General features: G+C 38.6%; 1 protein-coding gene across 4 annotated transcripts in view; it reads right to left on the reverse strand.

Moving 5' to 3' along the window:
- DLG2 (discs large MAGUK scaffold protein 2) overlaps positions 1-14456 on the reverse strand; it is an 883769-nt gene that overhangs the window by 856637 nt on the left and 12676 nt on the right. The window contains exon 2 of one of the 4 annotated variants that reach the window (XM_032198456.1): positions 14272-14346. The exons of the other annotated variants lie outside the window; for them this stretch is intronic. Coding sequence (XP_032054347.1) covers positions 14272-14346 — 75 coding nt within the window. The remainder of the gene's footprint in view (positions 1-14271; positions 14347-14456) is intronic. 4 annotated transcript variants of the gene reach the window in all.

Consider the following 14456-nt stretch of genomic DNA (forward strand, 5'->3'; position numbering starts at 1 on the left):
TTCACTGTAAGTCCATCTGAATTGCTGGTCCCAATTCAGTCCCATGGCCATCTTCCATACATTTCCTTCTGCCCCATAACATATCCCAGAAACACCTCCTTTCTCTTTTGGAAGACAAAATACCTGTTTTAGAAAGGTGTGTTATTAGACCTCAACCCTATATTCCTTCTTCGATCTGGCTGCATTAGTTGTACCTGAATTTGCTTCAATTCACAGAGTAATTAGAAGAACTGAAAGAATTCTGAAAAATATTCAGTATAATGTAACAGATTTTTGGAGCATCACTATTTGTCAGAGGAGTTGTCAAAGTCCTCTTTCTTCTCCAGCTGGTATCTGGAATTTGTCACCAAAAGTATTTAAAATCTGTTATTCTCATAACATTTATGCTTTGGTTATTGCTTTTCAGGGGGAATTGATGAGTTTTTTGTTGTTGTTGTTTTTTGGTTTTTTGTTTTTTTTTTTTGAGGAAGTCTTTGTTCTACAGTATCATATTATCATATTAATGCTCATGGCTTAGTGAATTTTGGCCTACACATTTCATTGGCATGCTGCTTCGAGCCTAACTTCTCAATCATTAATGAAAATATCAGGCAAGTCTGCATGTAATAGTGGTTCTGGAAGCAGTGCCAGCATCTCTCTGTAACTCAACATATATCCATCTGGGCACAGTCATTCCTGGGGGTCTAAAAAGTCATGTAGCAAGACTAAACTCCAAGCCAATTAACATGAACTTTTCTTTAAAACTTCAGGAGATAATGTAGCAACCTCTTAAAATCAGCAGGAGCTGGGCGCCTAACTGCTCTTAATGTTTTTGAAAGTCTATCTCAAAAAATATATATATATAAGCAGCAGCTAATAATTTAGTAATTCCATCAAAACAAGCAATTAAGTGTGTCTTGCATGATTTGTTCTCTATAAAAATCACGCTGCTTGTTTACTCAAACTTCTATTACCCTCTAGATTTTACTGATTTCATCTCTGGGTATTTATTCAATTATTTTATAAGGAATTGAAATCTAATTCATGAGTTACTCACAGTGATACCTAAATCTTTTCTCACAGCCACTCTATCAAATGAAGAGGCAATCAGTCAGAATAAGACGGACTATTTTTGCCAATGCATATTACTATCCTTAGAAAGTAGAAAGTAACTGAGCTAAAGTTTAGTGAAATTCCATGATGCTGAGCCTCACAAAGTATTTTAAATCACCCAGATTTTCTATTTTGGATTAATTTGACTAAGCAACACAATTTCATGTTACTAACTAATGCATCTCCCTTTTTTTTTTTTTCTTTCCACAAACTAGCATTGAAATTTCTATCCGCAAAAATTTAGGCAAAGTTCCTGCAGCTTTGCACTGGACAGATGCAACATTAGGCCCTATCATAACTCCAGTTCTTGCTGCTCACCCACCCAGTTTGTAGATACAGGTAGAGATTGTTCCTTATTTTCATATGCAATGTATCTCAAAAGAAAACCTAGCAAATGCATTTAAAAATACTGTCAACTTTAATCCATAACTGTTACCTGTACCTATATTCTTATTACATAAAGCAAAACCAAAAAATTCCTGCAACGCTTCTCCAACTAACAAGACACACTACTTGCTTACAGATGCTCTGTCATGGTGATATGATACACTACTCTGGACTTAATTAAAAATCTAAGTAATTTTCTGTGGAATCACTGATGTGTTTTCCAGCATCTCTCTGAGCTCCACTTTGAATAAGGTCAGTACACAAGGGGTTTTCTGGTGCCTGTAAGGTGACACTGCATATCGTCATCAACATTTCTGCCACACTTTGAGAGCAGTACAGTGGAATTAGATGTAAATCAATAAATGTGTGGTGACACTAAGAGTTGCCTATCTGGTTCCTGGAATTAAGGTCATGAAAATGCCTAAGAATGAAATTAAGAAAAAGCAGCACACTGGCTAGAGGCAGAGCAGAATGCTAGTAGTAAGGGAGATAAAAGGATATTTCTGAAATTTCATGTCTCCTATTGCAGGTGCCTGCCTGACCTATGCCCTAGAAGAGGTTATAATACATTGCCCACAGCCCTCCTCTACTTACATGCCCAAGTTGTCTCTTTAGGTAGAGATGATTTCTTCATCCTTTCCCCTCAAAAGACAGATGGAAGATGAGATGCTCTTAATAGAGGTGCATTTTTGTGAACAGAAATTCAGAGTTGAACACAGGTTTCACTCTGGAGTTCAAATCCACCTCCCAGGAGAGTGCTATGACCAGCAGCAATGAACAAGGCTCAGACAGAAAGTCTCCATCCTATCTGCCAAAGGTGGCCAGCGGTACAGGAAAATATGAAAGAAGTTTGAGTGCAAAGGATATGAGATTTACTTCTGAACACTATGGTGCTTAAGTCTTAGAGGCAATAAAACAGTGAGGAAAAGAGGGATGGGAATGGGCATGGGCTTTATGAATTGCCTACTTGGATTTGGAACTTGAATTTTGTCTAAACTGCCTTTTAGTTACTAAAATGTTATGTGCATCCAGGGTTTTGTAGTCCTGCGATGTATCCCTAACTGGTAGACTGGCAGTTAGTGTTTCATGGCAGCTCAGACTGCTATTTGTTATTATCCGGCCTTTTCAATTTCATGACAGTTGGGGTCTTCTGGCTCCTGCTCAGAAAGCAAAATAAATGTGAAGCTTCTACAAGTGTGACAGTATCTTCAGTCAGTGATGAATAAAAAGGAATCATAAACAGAAATAATAAGCTAAGAAAAAAAAAAAAAAATATAAAGATTACAACACAACTGAATAAGGGTCTGAATAAACTGAAGGCTAAGGAACTGAATAGATTGAAGGGCATGGAACATGTCTAAAAACAAATGCTAACAGTAATTTTTGTTATGCTTTAGAGATGTATGTTTTTTAAAAGAATTGTGTTTAAACCACCTTGAATATCAACAGCTTCAACTTGTACTTACACTTGTATTCCTGGAGCATACTCCTTACTAAAATAAAAGCATAAAATATGTTATTATGTCAATATTCTGGTTTTGCACCCAACAACTGAAAGACTAAAATAACAGGCAGTTTCCCCACCTCCTGTCTTGCCCAAAATAAAAGATTTCCAAATGCTCTGGAATACAATAAAATATATGTTTTTCATTATGATTTTCTTACACCCTCAGTTTCAAAATACAAATTTTCTAAATACTGAGCCTGGGAAATTAAGTGTGGAATCTGAAATCATATTGCACTGTTACACACTACTACCTTAATAGATCTCAAAGAAATTTAGGAATGTAGCGAGTATTTCTAAATATACTTTGGTGAAACCAAGGAACAGACAGGGTGATTTTTCATATGGTGCACTTTGAGCAAATCAGAACTCTGAAATTTAATAACTTCTGAACGTTATTTCAGAAAAAAAAAATGCATTTTTTTCTGAAAACACAGTTTTGCCTCAGATCAGCCACAATGTTGTGCATTTTATGTAAATTTACCCGTAATAAGGACTTAGAAATAAGTTGACAATTCTGTTAATTACCTATGAACTCAAAACAGCTCACTGTAGTCATAGCTATAGTCGTGCTGTAGATTATCACTGCTAAACACAGTCAAAATAAAAATATAGAATCTCTATGTCCAAAATGCCATTTGATGGTAATACAATAATCGGATATAAATGAATATAGATGTCAAGCTTGATTGAGTAAATTGACCAGTTAACAAGTTCCCTTTTCTGGGACTTTTACTGCTTAACAGCAGTTAAGCACTTCTAAAAATCCAATAAAATTGTGCTATGCTAAACTACTGCTGTGAATGCTATGAAACCACAAACCTAATTCAAATTATTTAATTTTCAGAGGTGATAAACTAGAGGAGACCCTTCTACTTTTATTCCAAAATCAATTTTGCTATTGATCTCACTGGAAAAAAAAAAAAAAAAAAAAAGAAAAAAAAAAAAAAGGAGGTCTTATAAAAGGTTCTATTATTAAATGGAATAGAAAGACAATGAATAATCTTACAGGAAGAACTCCACAACTTCATATCAGCCTCAAATAATATAAAAAAAAAAAAAAAAATCAACAGAAAATAAATGAGAAAAATAGAAAGTTCTGGTCCAAAAAGCATTTTTATTATAGTTTCCATAGAACTGATATTTCAGAAAGTTAGTCACAATTTGAATTTTGCAAAAGAAAGCAGAAAAAAATCACTGTTTAAATCACCCATTAAATCTCTAAAAGCACAATTTATGTACACATTTACAGGTGGAGAAAATTCATAGCTGATCAGATTATATTCAAGTAGAATAAGCCTATATGCTACACTAGAAAACTGATAAGCATATATCTGATAAGTAAAAACTTCATTGCTACAGTTAAGAAATGACAAAATAAATGCCAACCAGTTAGCAAACCAGTTCTGGCTTTATTTTATATATATATACACATACACATCCAGGAGAGGATTCAAATATTCAATATTTAAAGACTTTTGCTAGCAAGGAAGAGAATGAGGAACCAAAGCCTGTGTTGTTACACCAGTGCAAATCTAGATTTACTCTAACGTATCTGACAACAGAATTTCGTTCCACTTATCTAACTTTTATTTTAATGAATTCCAGTCTATCACAAGTAACTGCCCATCCATAACCACAAGCTTAAGAAGCCTCTAAACCACTGATTGCAAGAAAGATATTCCAAGGGAAATATCACTCTCTGCTTGATGAGTTACCACACTTTATCTCTAAATATCAGCTGCAGACCTCTATCAGCTGCAGAGCTACAAAAATCCTTTGGGAATTTTGTTCTATCTGCTATGGCCACTCTACAGTTTTATTTACCATCTAAATAAAGTAAGTTTGCTAATGTCAAATGTGACATAAATTGGTTCATTAGCAAAGAGGCCTGGACTGAGTTTACAATTAAAGGCTCTACTGTGCAGACATGCAGCAGATTGCCACCCACAATCCTGTTTCACAGAAAGGGTTGAAATCCAGGTAGATTACAAATTCTTTGGTGAGTTGTTCACCCAACTTTCTAACAGAGTTTAGTCTTTAAATAGTGGCTATTTGTGTGTCATGCTTTGTCCTATCATGTTTATCCAGTAGCAGTGACCAACACAGGATGGTAGTAGAGATGAGGGGTGACAGTGAATCATTTTCAAGTTATTAAGTGAGATATTACATGATAGTATTTCCTGTAACAACAGATGACTGGATTCAGTCTCCTGAAGCTTATTTCCTGTCCTTCGGTGCAGTATTTCCATTCTGCTACTGTCACGACATTTAAAACATTTATAGGTGGCTATCCAGTGTTAGAAATCACTGCCCTTCCCTTTTGGATGGCATCTCTGATTACCTATTCCACAATGAGAGTGGGATAGAAAAACAGTTTGAAAACAGGAAATGTTTGTCCAAATGCAAATACTCCTCTCTAAGAAGTTAGAACAGAGCAGGGAAGAAGGCAACGTGAGGGGTCTTTTGTGGGTGAAAAGAGAGCCTCAAACTAGAGTGCTCCCTTACCCATCTTCCCCTCCCAACTAATGGAAAGCCCAGACTTCACTCAGGAAACCCCAGGCTTGTACCATGCCAGTGAGAGGAACAGCACCATTGCCAGACTGAGGTGCAGGTGGCACAGCAAGAAAGGGTAGGAGTTGAACAGCAACAGGTTCAGATTATCTGGGGACAAGGATGGAGAGCTATTTATGTAGCAGAGATCTGTAGAGCTGGGGTAAGCTCAGGTGCCAGAGGCATGGAGGAGGTATTGAAAAGTCTGTATAAAAATACATATACATAACATGGATCTGTGGGAGGGAAAACTTCAGGCTTTCTCTGGTTTTGCTTATTCTTTAATTATACTGCATCCTATTTTAGATGCTTCTACCATGGATTAAAGACAATTCAAAGGAATGCAGAATGTGTAGCCTCTAAATGTAGCCGGTCCTGAAGCTCAGTTCTCAGCAACAACGGTGACAGCAGAGCAGATTGCGGATCTGACGGCTCCTACACACCTTGCTCGTCCTGTTGCTCTACAGCTTGAGCACAGCCCCTAAGCTGAAGGCAAAGAACTGAGCCAAGAGGTGGTCCAGGCTGCCAAAACAATGCATCAAAAGCTTTTCTTGATGTTACTCCATTATCTATGATGGTAAATATTTGTTAGATGTCTCTTCTCTTTCCATAAAAGAATAATGGCACTGTTCTGTCATCCAGTGCTTTGTCACAGAGCTGCGGGGTTACTCCAGGAGTTGACCATGGCACAGTGAAGTGTTTTACAAAGATGTGGCATCATGCCTAGGCTGACAGCTCTTCCCATGGGCTAACTACCTTTGGTGAAGCACTTGTTCCAAACTGGCATGAATGGCGTATCTCTATGCAGCATAATCTTGCTCTCCACTTCTCCCATTTTTCACCTCCCTCATTTCTAAAATGGAGATAATAGCTTTTCCCAACTTCTTCACAGGGGTCTTGTGACAACAGATTGACATCCTGAGATGCTCAGACTCTAAGGAAATACCATAAAGTACCGAAGGTAAGAAGCTGAAAAGACTTCAAAGCAGTAGGAACGGCTGGTTTCAGGATAGGCCTAAGAGGTAGGCCTACAGTGGCTCAGATGAATATGTACAGTTGGAATGACTGAAAGGTTGCATCAGAATTCATAATTAATGTTAAACATTTCAAGCAAATATTTGTGACTTCACATAACATGATGACACTTGATGGAAAAAATGCAGATGCCCACCCAGTAAAACTCGCAGAGGCATGCTGGCCTGTAGAAATGTATATACAAGCTTCACTCAGACTGTGAGAGTCATCAACACACAGGGATGAGCCAACACCTTTGGGTTTTGGCAATGCTCAGATCCCAGGAAGGGATGATACAGCTCAAGTCTGCTTGCATGGATAACTGAAGCTCTAATTTGCAAAACGCTGAAAGCACAGGATATTCAGGCCTATACTTCATAGCCTTCCTGTAACACAAAACAGTTTATTAATTATATGTTTTATGGGCACTTTCCCATTTATATTTCTTGCTTCCCTAGAGCACACAGAATAAACAAATAGAGCAAACAAATCCTAATTTGCATGACTGTTCCCAACTGTAAAAAAAAAAAAAAAAAAAAAAAAAAAAAAAAAGCCCAAACAACAGAGATATGAGTATTCTGAAGGGAAGAGTAATTTCCATCTTTGAGCTTTGAAGAAGCTTTATTTTTTTTTTTTTGAAAAAAGCTTTGAAGAAGCTTTTTTTATATTTATTCCTTCAGAAATGCCAGTGCAACACCTCCATGACTTACAGGATGCCCCATTCCTAGGCCAGGATTCCTGTCTCACTTATAGTGTCATAAAAGCATTACTAACAGAGCTGAAGGGACACACCCCCAAGCACTTTGCAGGAGACATTCAGAACTTTTGGGGAATAAACCTTTGTAGAACATGTTCACTAAAGTGGCTATTCATATCCATTTATGTGGTAAGGAGAGACCTTTAAGTTTCTATAGCCCTGTAAGTGGAATTACACAGTATGTATTGAATGAATAAAAAGACTTGCAATTTAAAGGTACAGATGAAAATGCCACTAAAATATGCAATCTATGATGGTTAAATAGATTGTGTATTTTTCATGACATTAAGGAAAAAGGTGTCTGGTATAATACAAGGTTATGTGAGATGCTGTAATACGTCTATGGCTTAGGCTATGTCCTCATGCAAACCTGTATTCATTTGTATTCTGCATGGAAGTCAGTGGCAGTTCCACACGCTTATAAAAGGACATCTATAATAAACATATAGGGTAGCCTAGAAGGAAAGTCTCTTAGCTGAGTCTCTGGTGTAGGTCATCACTTTGCCAGCACTGAGAAAGTCCCCTGTCATGGGTTCAGACACCTGTATTGGAGATGGTCATCTATGTCTCCTTTACCATTAATCAAGAGAAGTACACCCTTCAACAGCCCAGTTCATACTCTAACAAACAGTGTAAAGATGAACTACACCTCGAAAGTGTTTATAGCTCTCCATTGACATGAACCTGGACAGATGAATTCCACTTTCACCGTCTCTATAAAATGTTGCCAAACAAGGCCCTGCCCTTTGTCTTCCATAACTGCTTCAGCCACATGTTTCTTCTATAAATTTTTAAAGTGCCAGGCACAATGCTAAGGTGCAGTTTCCAGATATCATTGGGGCAAAAGTTACTGACCCAAGAGTCACAGCCTCACTGCTCCTCTTGAGCCACATTTCACCCCCTGGTTAAGTACACGTCATTTCTTAATATATACAATACATATTTTTGATTTCCTTGAAAAATTAAATCACTGCCTCCTCATATGCTGTAGCACATCTAAGAGAAAAATAATGAAAACACTTTAGTTCACTTAGCTGGGGACTAGAAATGCTTCTAGGCAGTCATATTAATCATATTTGTGGGTTATCATAGGGTGTAAACAAAGAGTGGAGCTAAGTTTGTTCTTGTATATATCTCCATAAATGCAGAATACTTGAAACACTTGTGTTTGACCTTAGCATGGAATTTCTCATGTCAGGAAAACATGGCTTGAGGGTAGCAACACCCCTGGGATATAACCCTTAAGCTATGTATATGTTATCAGAAAAACTATACTCCGATTGTACTTTACATCTGGGAATAAAAATAATAAATACCATGCAATTTGGATATGCACACTGTTTTTAAGCTTTAGTGACACTGCCAAAACATTGCCTGGATAAAACAGATCTTAAAGCAGTATTTTAAAATTGTGCCTAAAAGAATATTCAGATTTGTTTAATACTTTCTGCTCATAAACCTCATGAGCTGCACAAACTTTACATAGCTAAAACTAAATAAAACCAACCAAATAAACAACAACAACAAAAAAGTTTACCTTTCAATAATTGCTATCACAAAGATTAATACCAAGGTTTAGTTTAAAGAAAATTTCAAATTATAAATATTTTGTTCTCATTTATACACTGTTGCACTTGTGTGACTGGAGGTGCTGTAGCAACATCCTGATGCTTCCCATAAAACAAATAAAGCAATAAAGACAGCAAATATCCTACACATAATGTGTGCTTAATGAGACTACTCATTATAAATAAGTCATGTGAAATGTTTCCTGATGATGAAGTCAAGCAACTATGTGGGTCAATCTGCAGATAATGGTTTTGTACAGCTTAATGTGTACCATACGTTTTTTTTTAACTGATTTATCACCTCACCTAAAGGGTTTCTGAGCTTGTTTTGCAATTGTGAAACCCCTCCCTCGTTCCACTGGGATCACATTAGCTGAAACTTGAGGAAGGGCCACATAAATTAAGTATATATATTTTATTGTCAAGGAGCCATTACCTCTTTTAAAAATCTTCTTTCCCTTTCTTTTTTCTCTCTAATCCTTGATGAGCTAGAGGAGTAAAAGGTTCATTTTGCCCTGTTTCTCTCAAATTTTGCTCCTGAGCCATTCCCTTCTGTTAACACATACACTGCTAGCTTCTACCTCTATCTACCCAAGCATGAAGCATTCGCTGTCCTGCTGGGATGTGCTGTGGTTTGCTGCTAATCCGACACCCCTTACTTTAGCTGGAACTTTCCCCACTGAATCCATGAATCAGATTACAACAGACACATCCAGACTCTTCCCCACTGCCAGCTACAGCCCCCAGCAAGCGGAACAGCATCCTTTTCCCTAGGGAAAGGTGGGGTGTGCAAACGAGAAGGAAGATTCAAATCTAGGCAAGGTGAAGAGGGATTTAAGTGGTGATTTTAAAAGCGGCTTAGTAGCTGGCAATAGGTGACAGCCTCGCAGCAGTGCAGCATGCACAGTCTGTAAACGGTGAAGAGGTGGAAAGCAAAGCACCTTCAGCACCAGGCAAGGAGGGGTGCAGGAGTCCTAGGAATGATGAAGAGCTGCAGGAATACCGTGACCTAGCAGAAACATGCATGGTATTGCTTTAATACCTCCTCTAAAACCAAAGCTGGGTTTTAACACTCAAAATTTTCCATTACTATCAGCACAGAGGTGAAAGACAGGAGAACAGAGCATTGTATTAACAGCTCAGTTTTCAAGTATTTCACATATTAACCACAAAAAAACATTCCCCACCACCCGGATTGTCTACGGAATTTATTAGCCAAATGGGTTTTAACAGAAAAAGACTTAAAGCTCAGGGAGAGAGAGAGAGAGAGAGAGAGAGAGAGACCCTGCAAAAGGCACTTTCTGGAGTGCAGAGCTATTTATTTATTTTATAGAGCACATCCACACAGGAGCGGAAGGGACACGGTTACAAGGCATAACGCGAAGTCCTGGGAGAGAGCCGAGCCTGGCCAAACAGAGCCATTTATTTGTTTTGTGTTTAAAGAGAGCAAGATTGATTTCAGAAATGATTCTTCCAGACTCAGAGCCTTAAAACAAAACAGAATATGCGTGTTTCAATATGTTCCCGCCTGGCTCCATTGTACAACAGTGTCAGAATATTCTTTACGTAGAGCACAACCACCAGAACTAACATACAGGCATCTTCCAGAAGTATGAGGTTCTTTAAAATAACTGCTGTGAAGTAAGAATGCAAAACCCTTGATCAGTTTGAACCAGAAATGTTTACAGGCTGACTCCCAGATCAGGCTAAAATCAGATATTGTGCAGGGCATTAGCGCATTACTATCACTCCAGTGTTCCAAATAAACTGGGAAAAGACAAAGCCCAGTAACTTTATCCCCTCTGAGCTGATCTATCCTACATAAACAGAACAATAATATCCTACACATGTATGCGGGGCTCTGAAAGGAGTGACTTTTGCTCTCCTTGTGCTATGGATCTAGGTGTGGGGAGGTCAGAAAGACTTCGGGCTCAGCTGCCATGCAGGCTGGCAGCCAAAACATGTGCTAAATTCCCCCAGTGCAGCACTTACATAAAGCAGCAGCCCATGAGATATCACAGCATGCAATGTGATGTGAGGACCCTTGCACCCGTTCCCAAATCCACCAAGTCAGTGTCCCTTTCTCCTGCACACTGAGGGGACAGCAAGCGCCAAATGAGGCTCTGCAAAGCAGTGACTTAGGGCATGCACCAAAACCATTGTCCTTTGTACCCCAGATACCCTTTATTACTCTCTCCTGCCGTTGTTTAGTGGCAGATGACACCCCAAAAGGGGCTATTATGGTGGAAGGGGATATGGTAGGCCAGTGAGCTCTGCAGTGGGGAAAAAAAAAAAAAAAAAAAAAAAAAAAAGTAAGAGAAATCTATTAATGCTGCAGGGTAACGGAAGGTGAATGTGCTGAACACTGAGCTCAAGAAATCCTGTCAACAGGGCGGGAAGAAAAGACAACCACAAGTATTTTTTGCAACACAGGTGCAGCCTGCGATCCTTCATTATCTTAGCACAATAAATCTAGCTAGCAAACTACTCCAACAACAGGAAGGTTTAGTATGCTTAACAGCAATGCAGTGAAACTCCTTTTGGAGTATTTTATAATCAAACACTACGAATCCTTTGGAAGACATAACTAAAAGTGCAAGAGCAGACAAAGCCACCCTTAGGTAATTCCCTTGATTAAAACTCTCAGACTTAAAATAAATCTAATTAAGGACCTTGTGAAGACACAGAAAGCCAGTGTTCACTTATGCCCTCTTTTGCAGATGGTGAGTTGCCAAACAGATCTGAGAACCTTAATTGCAAGAATACCAGCAAATTATAAAAAAAAAAAAAAAAAAAAAAAAAGGCAAATTAGGGACTGCAAAAGAGTCAGACTGTTACATAACAGCAATGCTGCTGGATGTCCTGGTTCTTACACTAGATGGCAAAGGCACTCCTGAGAGGACACAGTGCTTTTTATAAAAACTGCTGAAAAAGGAGAGAAAAACCTCACCCATACTCATGACATCAGGGGTGATGCAGCCAGCAAAACTGATGAAAGAGGATACCCTTTCTACCATTCTGCTTAACATTCTTTATTTGAGAGCTTCCTACACTGCTCTTGAGAGGCATCCAAACACACACTGTAGGCATCACAAGGAGTTGTCACAACTGGCCAGAATCTAGCTCTTTTTTGGATTCCACCATCCATCCATAGCAGCTAATATGCTCTGTTTCATCACTGGAAAAATTAATTTCATTAAGTGGCTTCCTATTAGAATGCTGACACTTCACAGACATTCTTCTCAGATAAAAGCAAGGCAGATAAAAACCATTTTTTAAATCATATGGTGAAAAACACCACCTAAGAGAAATCTGATTTCATTTTCTCCAATTGTTTGCATTAGACTCCCAAGAAAATAAAACCACTGCAACATGGTAAGAAATGTTTACAAATGTCTGATACAAATAAGGTAGGCAGAAAAATCTGTTTGGCCACACAGAAATCTGTTTGATGAAAAACAAACAAAAAAAAAGTGACTTGTGAACTACACATTCTTTGCGGGTTATTGCTGAGCTCCTTCACTCCATTCATCATTCAAAATAAATACAGGTGGAAGCAACCTCCAAGCAGGCAATTGCTTCAAGGACCATGTGTTGTATTCTACATTAAAAAATAGTAAAAAAGATAAATAGCAATCAAGTGAATGGTTGAACTGTATTCTAATAGAGAGTTGTTTTTTGTTTTTGTTTTCCCCATTATAGCAGCTTAAAAATAGCACTGCTTGGAGTTATTCCGATCTTAGACATCTTCTAATGTTAACAAAGACAACAAAGCTTGATCCTCAGTTTACCATTTTTTGTGATAATACACAAATATGCAAGATAGCAGGTCTATCAAAATTACCTATGCATGCACACATTTCTGGTGTAACAAAACAACCAAAGAATAAATCTAAATTACTTTATTTTTGATGGTTTAAGAAATAAATACTCTAAAAAACACCTAGTTGGCAATAAAAATTATTTTACTTACAAAAGCATTTAAAGTCACTATCAGAAAAGTCAGTTTTTGGTGTTAACGAAAATCACTGATTGCAGCTGCTCCTGACCTAATTACTTTTGTTATCAAACGCCCAGTGTACTTCCATTTCTGAAAGCATCATGCTGCCACACTTGGGCTCATGTCACAGCCCTCTTAATACAAACTAAAACAACCAGGCCACATTGCCAAGTCAATCCGAATCCTCTGAGGATGTGAAGTAGTAATTAGGAAGACCTACAAATTAGTCACTGCCCTGGATCCTCAGTAAAAGTCTATTTAGCTCAATGATTCAATCAATACACTTAAGTGAGTCTATTTTCATATATAGATCAACAGTGATATCATTATTTTAACATAACATAAGTACAACCAAAAACACGGGGTTTGCAATGACTTGCAAGATTAGGTAGAGACTGAGGGAGGGCAAAAACTGGAATTTGTTTCTCGCTCATCTACTCATAAAAGGTGATAAGTTGATAGCTGAGAACCAACATCACGCTGTGGTCCAGAGCCAAAGAAAATGTCAGCTAACTCCTGCCAACCCCTCAGCTGAGATAAATCATCATAGCTCTATTAGACAGCCCTCTACTCTAACTTCCAGCATCCAAGGATTTGGCTCTATCTACTATGCATATTCAGACAAGATATAAATCAATGCAGTGTCAGCTTGACCGCAGTTTCTTTTTTTCTCTTCAAATATTACCATGTCCTTGATGGTTAAAAACAAATCTCACTGAAGTCATCTAATTGGCAGAAGGCAGAAAGCATTTACAAAGGTCATCTCCTACAAATCCAGCAGACTAAATTTTACTCGCTGCCCACCACCCCCAAGGTTACCTACATCGGGTTAACTTTCCCACTTACTAGTCCAGAAGCACTTAGAATTGCCAGTCTTTCTTTCTTTCATGAGAATGTGGAAAAGAAAAGCTGCATCTCCCTTTCCTTGTGTCATCACCTGAGCCTGGGGACAGGCTGGTGCTTTAAACATCAGTTGTTTCTGGCAGACCCTGCAGGAGCTTATGAATGAATTCCCACAAAACTGTGTCCACGACAGGGCAAAACTAGCAGGCGGCTAGTCATCACACGCAGCTGGAGCACAGTTGGAGCAATCAGCAGTAACTCCACACTCCCTCTGAGCTGGACACCGTCACCAACCATACCACGCCTTCCCCGTTGCTCCACATGGAACTAATTAAATTTCCAAAGAGCATGAACTTTTGAAGAAGCCCCGCTAAGCCCATACCCAACATTTCAACAGCTCAGACTTCCCAAGGAGTTTGGTCTGGCATCAGGACTCATTTCTGTTCTTTCTCAAATGCACTTAGGATTGAAATTTTACCTGACAGGGCTGCTCCAAACACAGAGACTTACCATTCAGTCTCTCAAAGCTTTGGATTAAAAGGCTCAGACTTACGGTAGAGTGCTGAATGGGTATCCAGGCAGGTGTTTCGACTGAGCATTTGTGGGATGGGCATCTGCCATGGCTCTGCTGCAAATAAGTGAAAATGGCATTATGCACAACACAGTACGTGCTGCAACAGGCACGATGGGTTCCATTCCAGATGGAGCATCTAGGAGTTTGCCAGTGCCCATTAGACC

This window comes from Aythya fuligula, chromosome 1 (genome assembly GCF_009819795.1).
Source record: "Aythya fuligula isolate bAytFul2 chromosome 1, bAytFul2.pri, whole genome shotgun sequence".
NCBI classification, from domain to species: Eukaryota; Metazoa; Chordata; class Aves; order Anseriformes; family Anatidae; genus Aythya; species Aythya fuligula.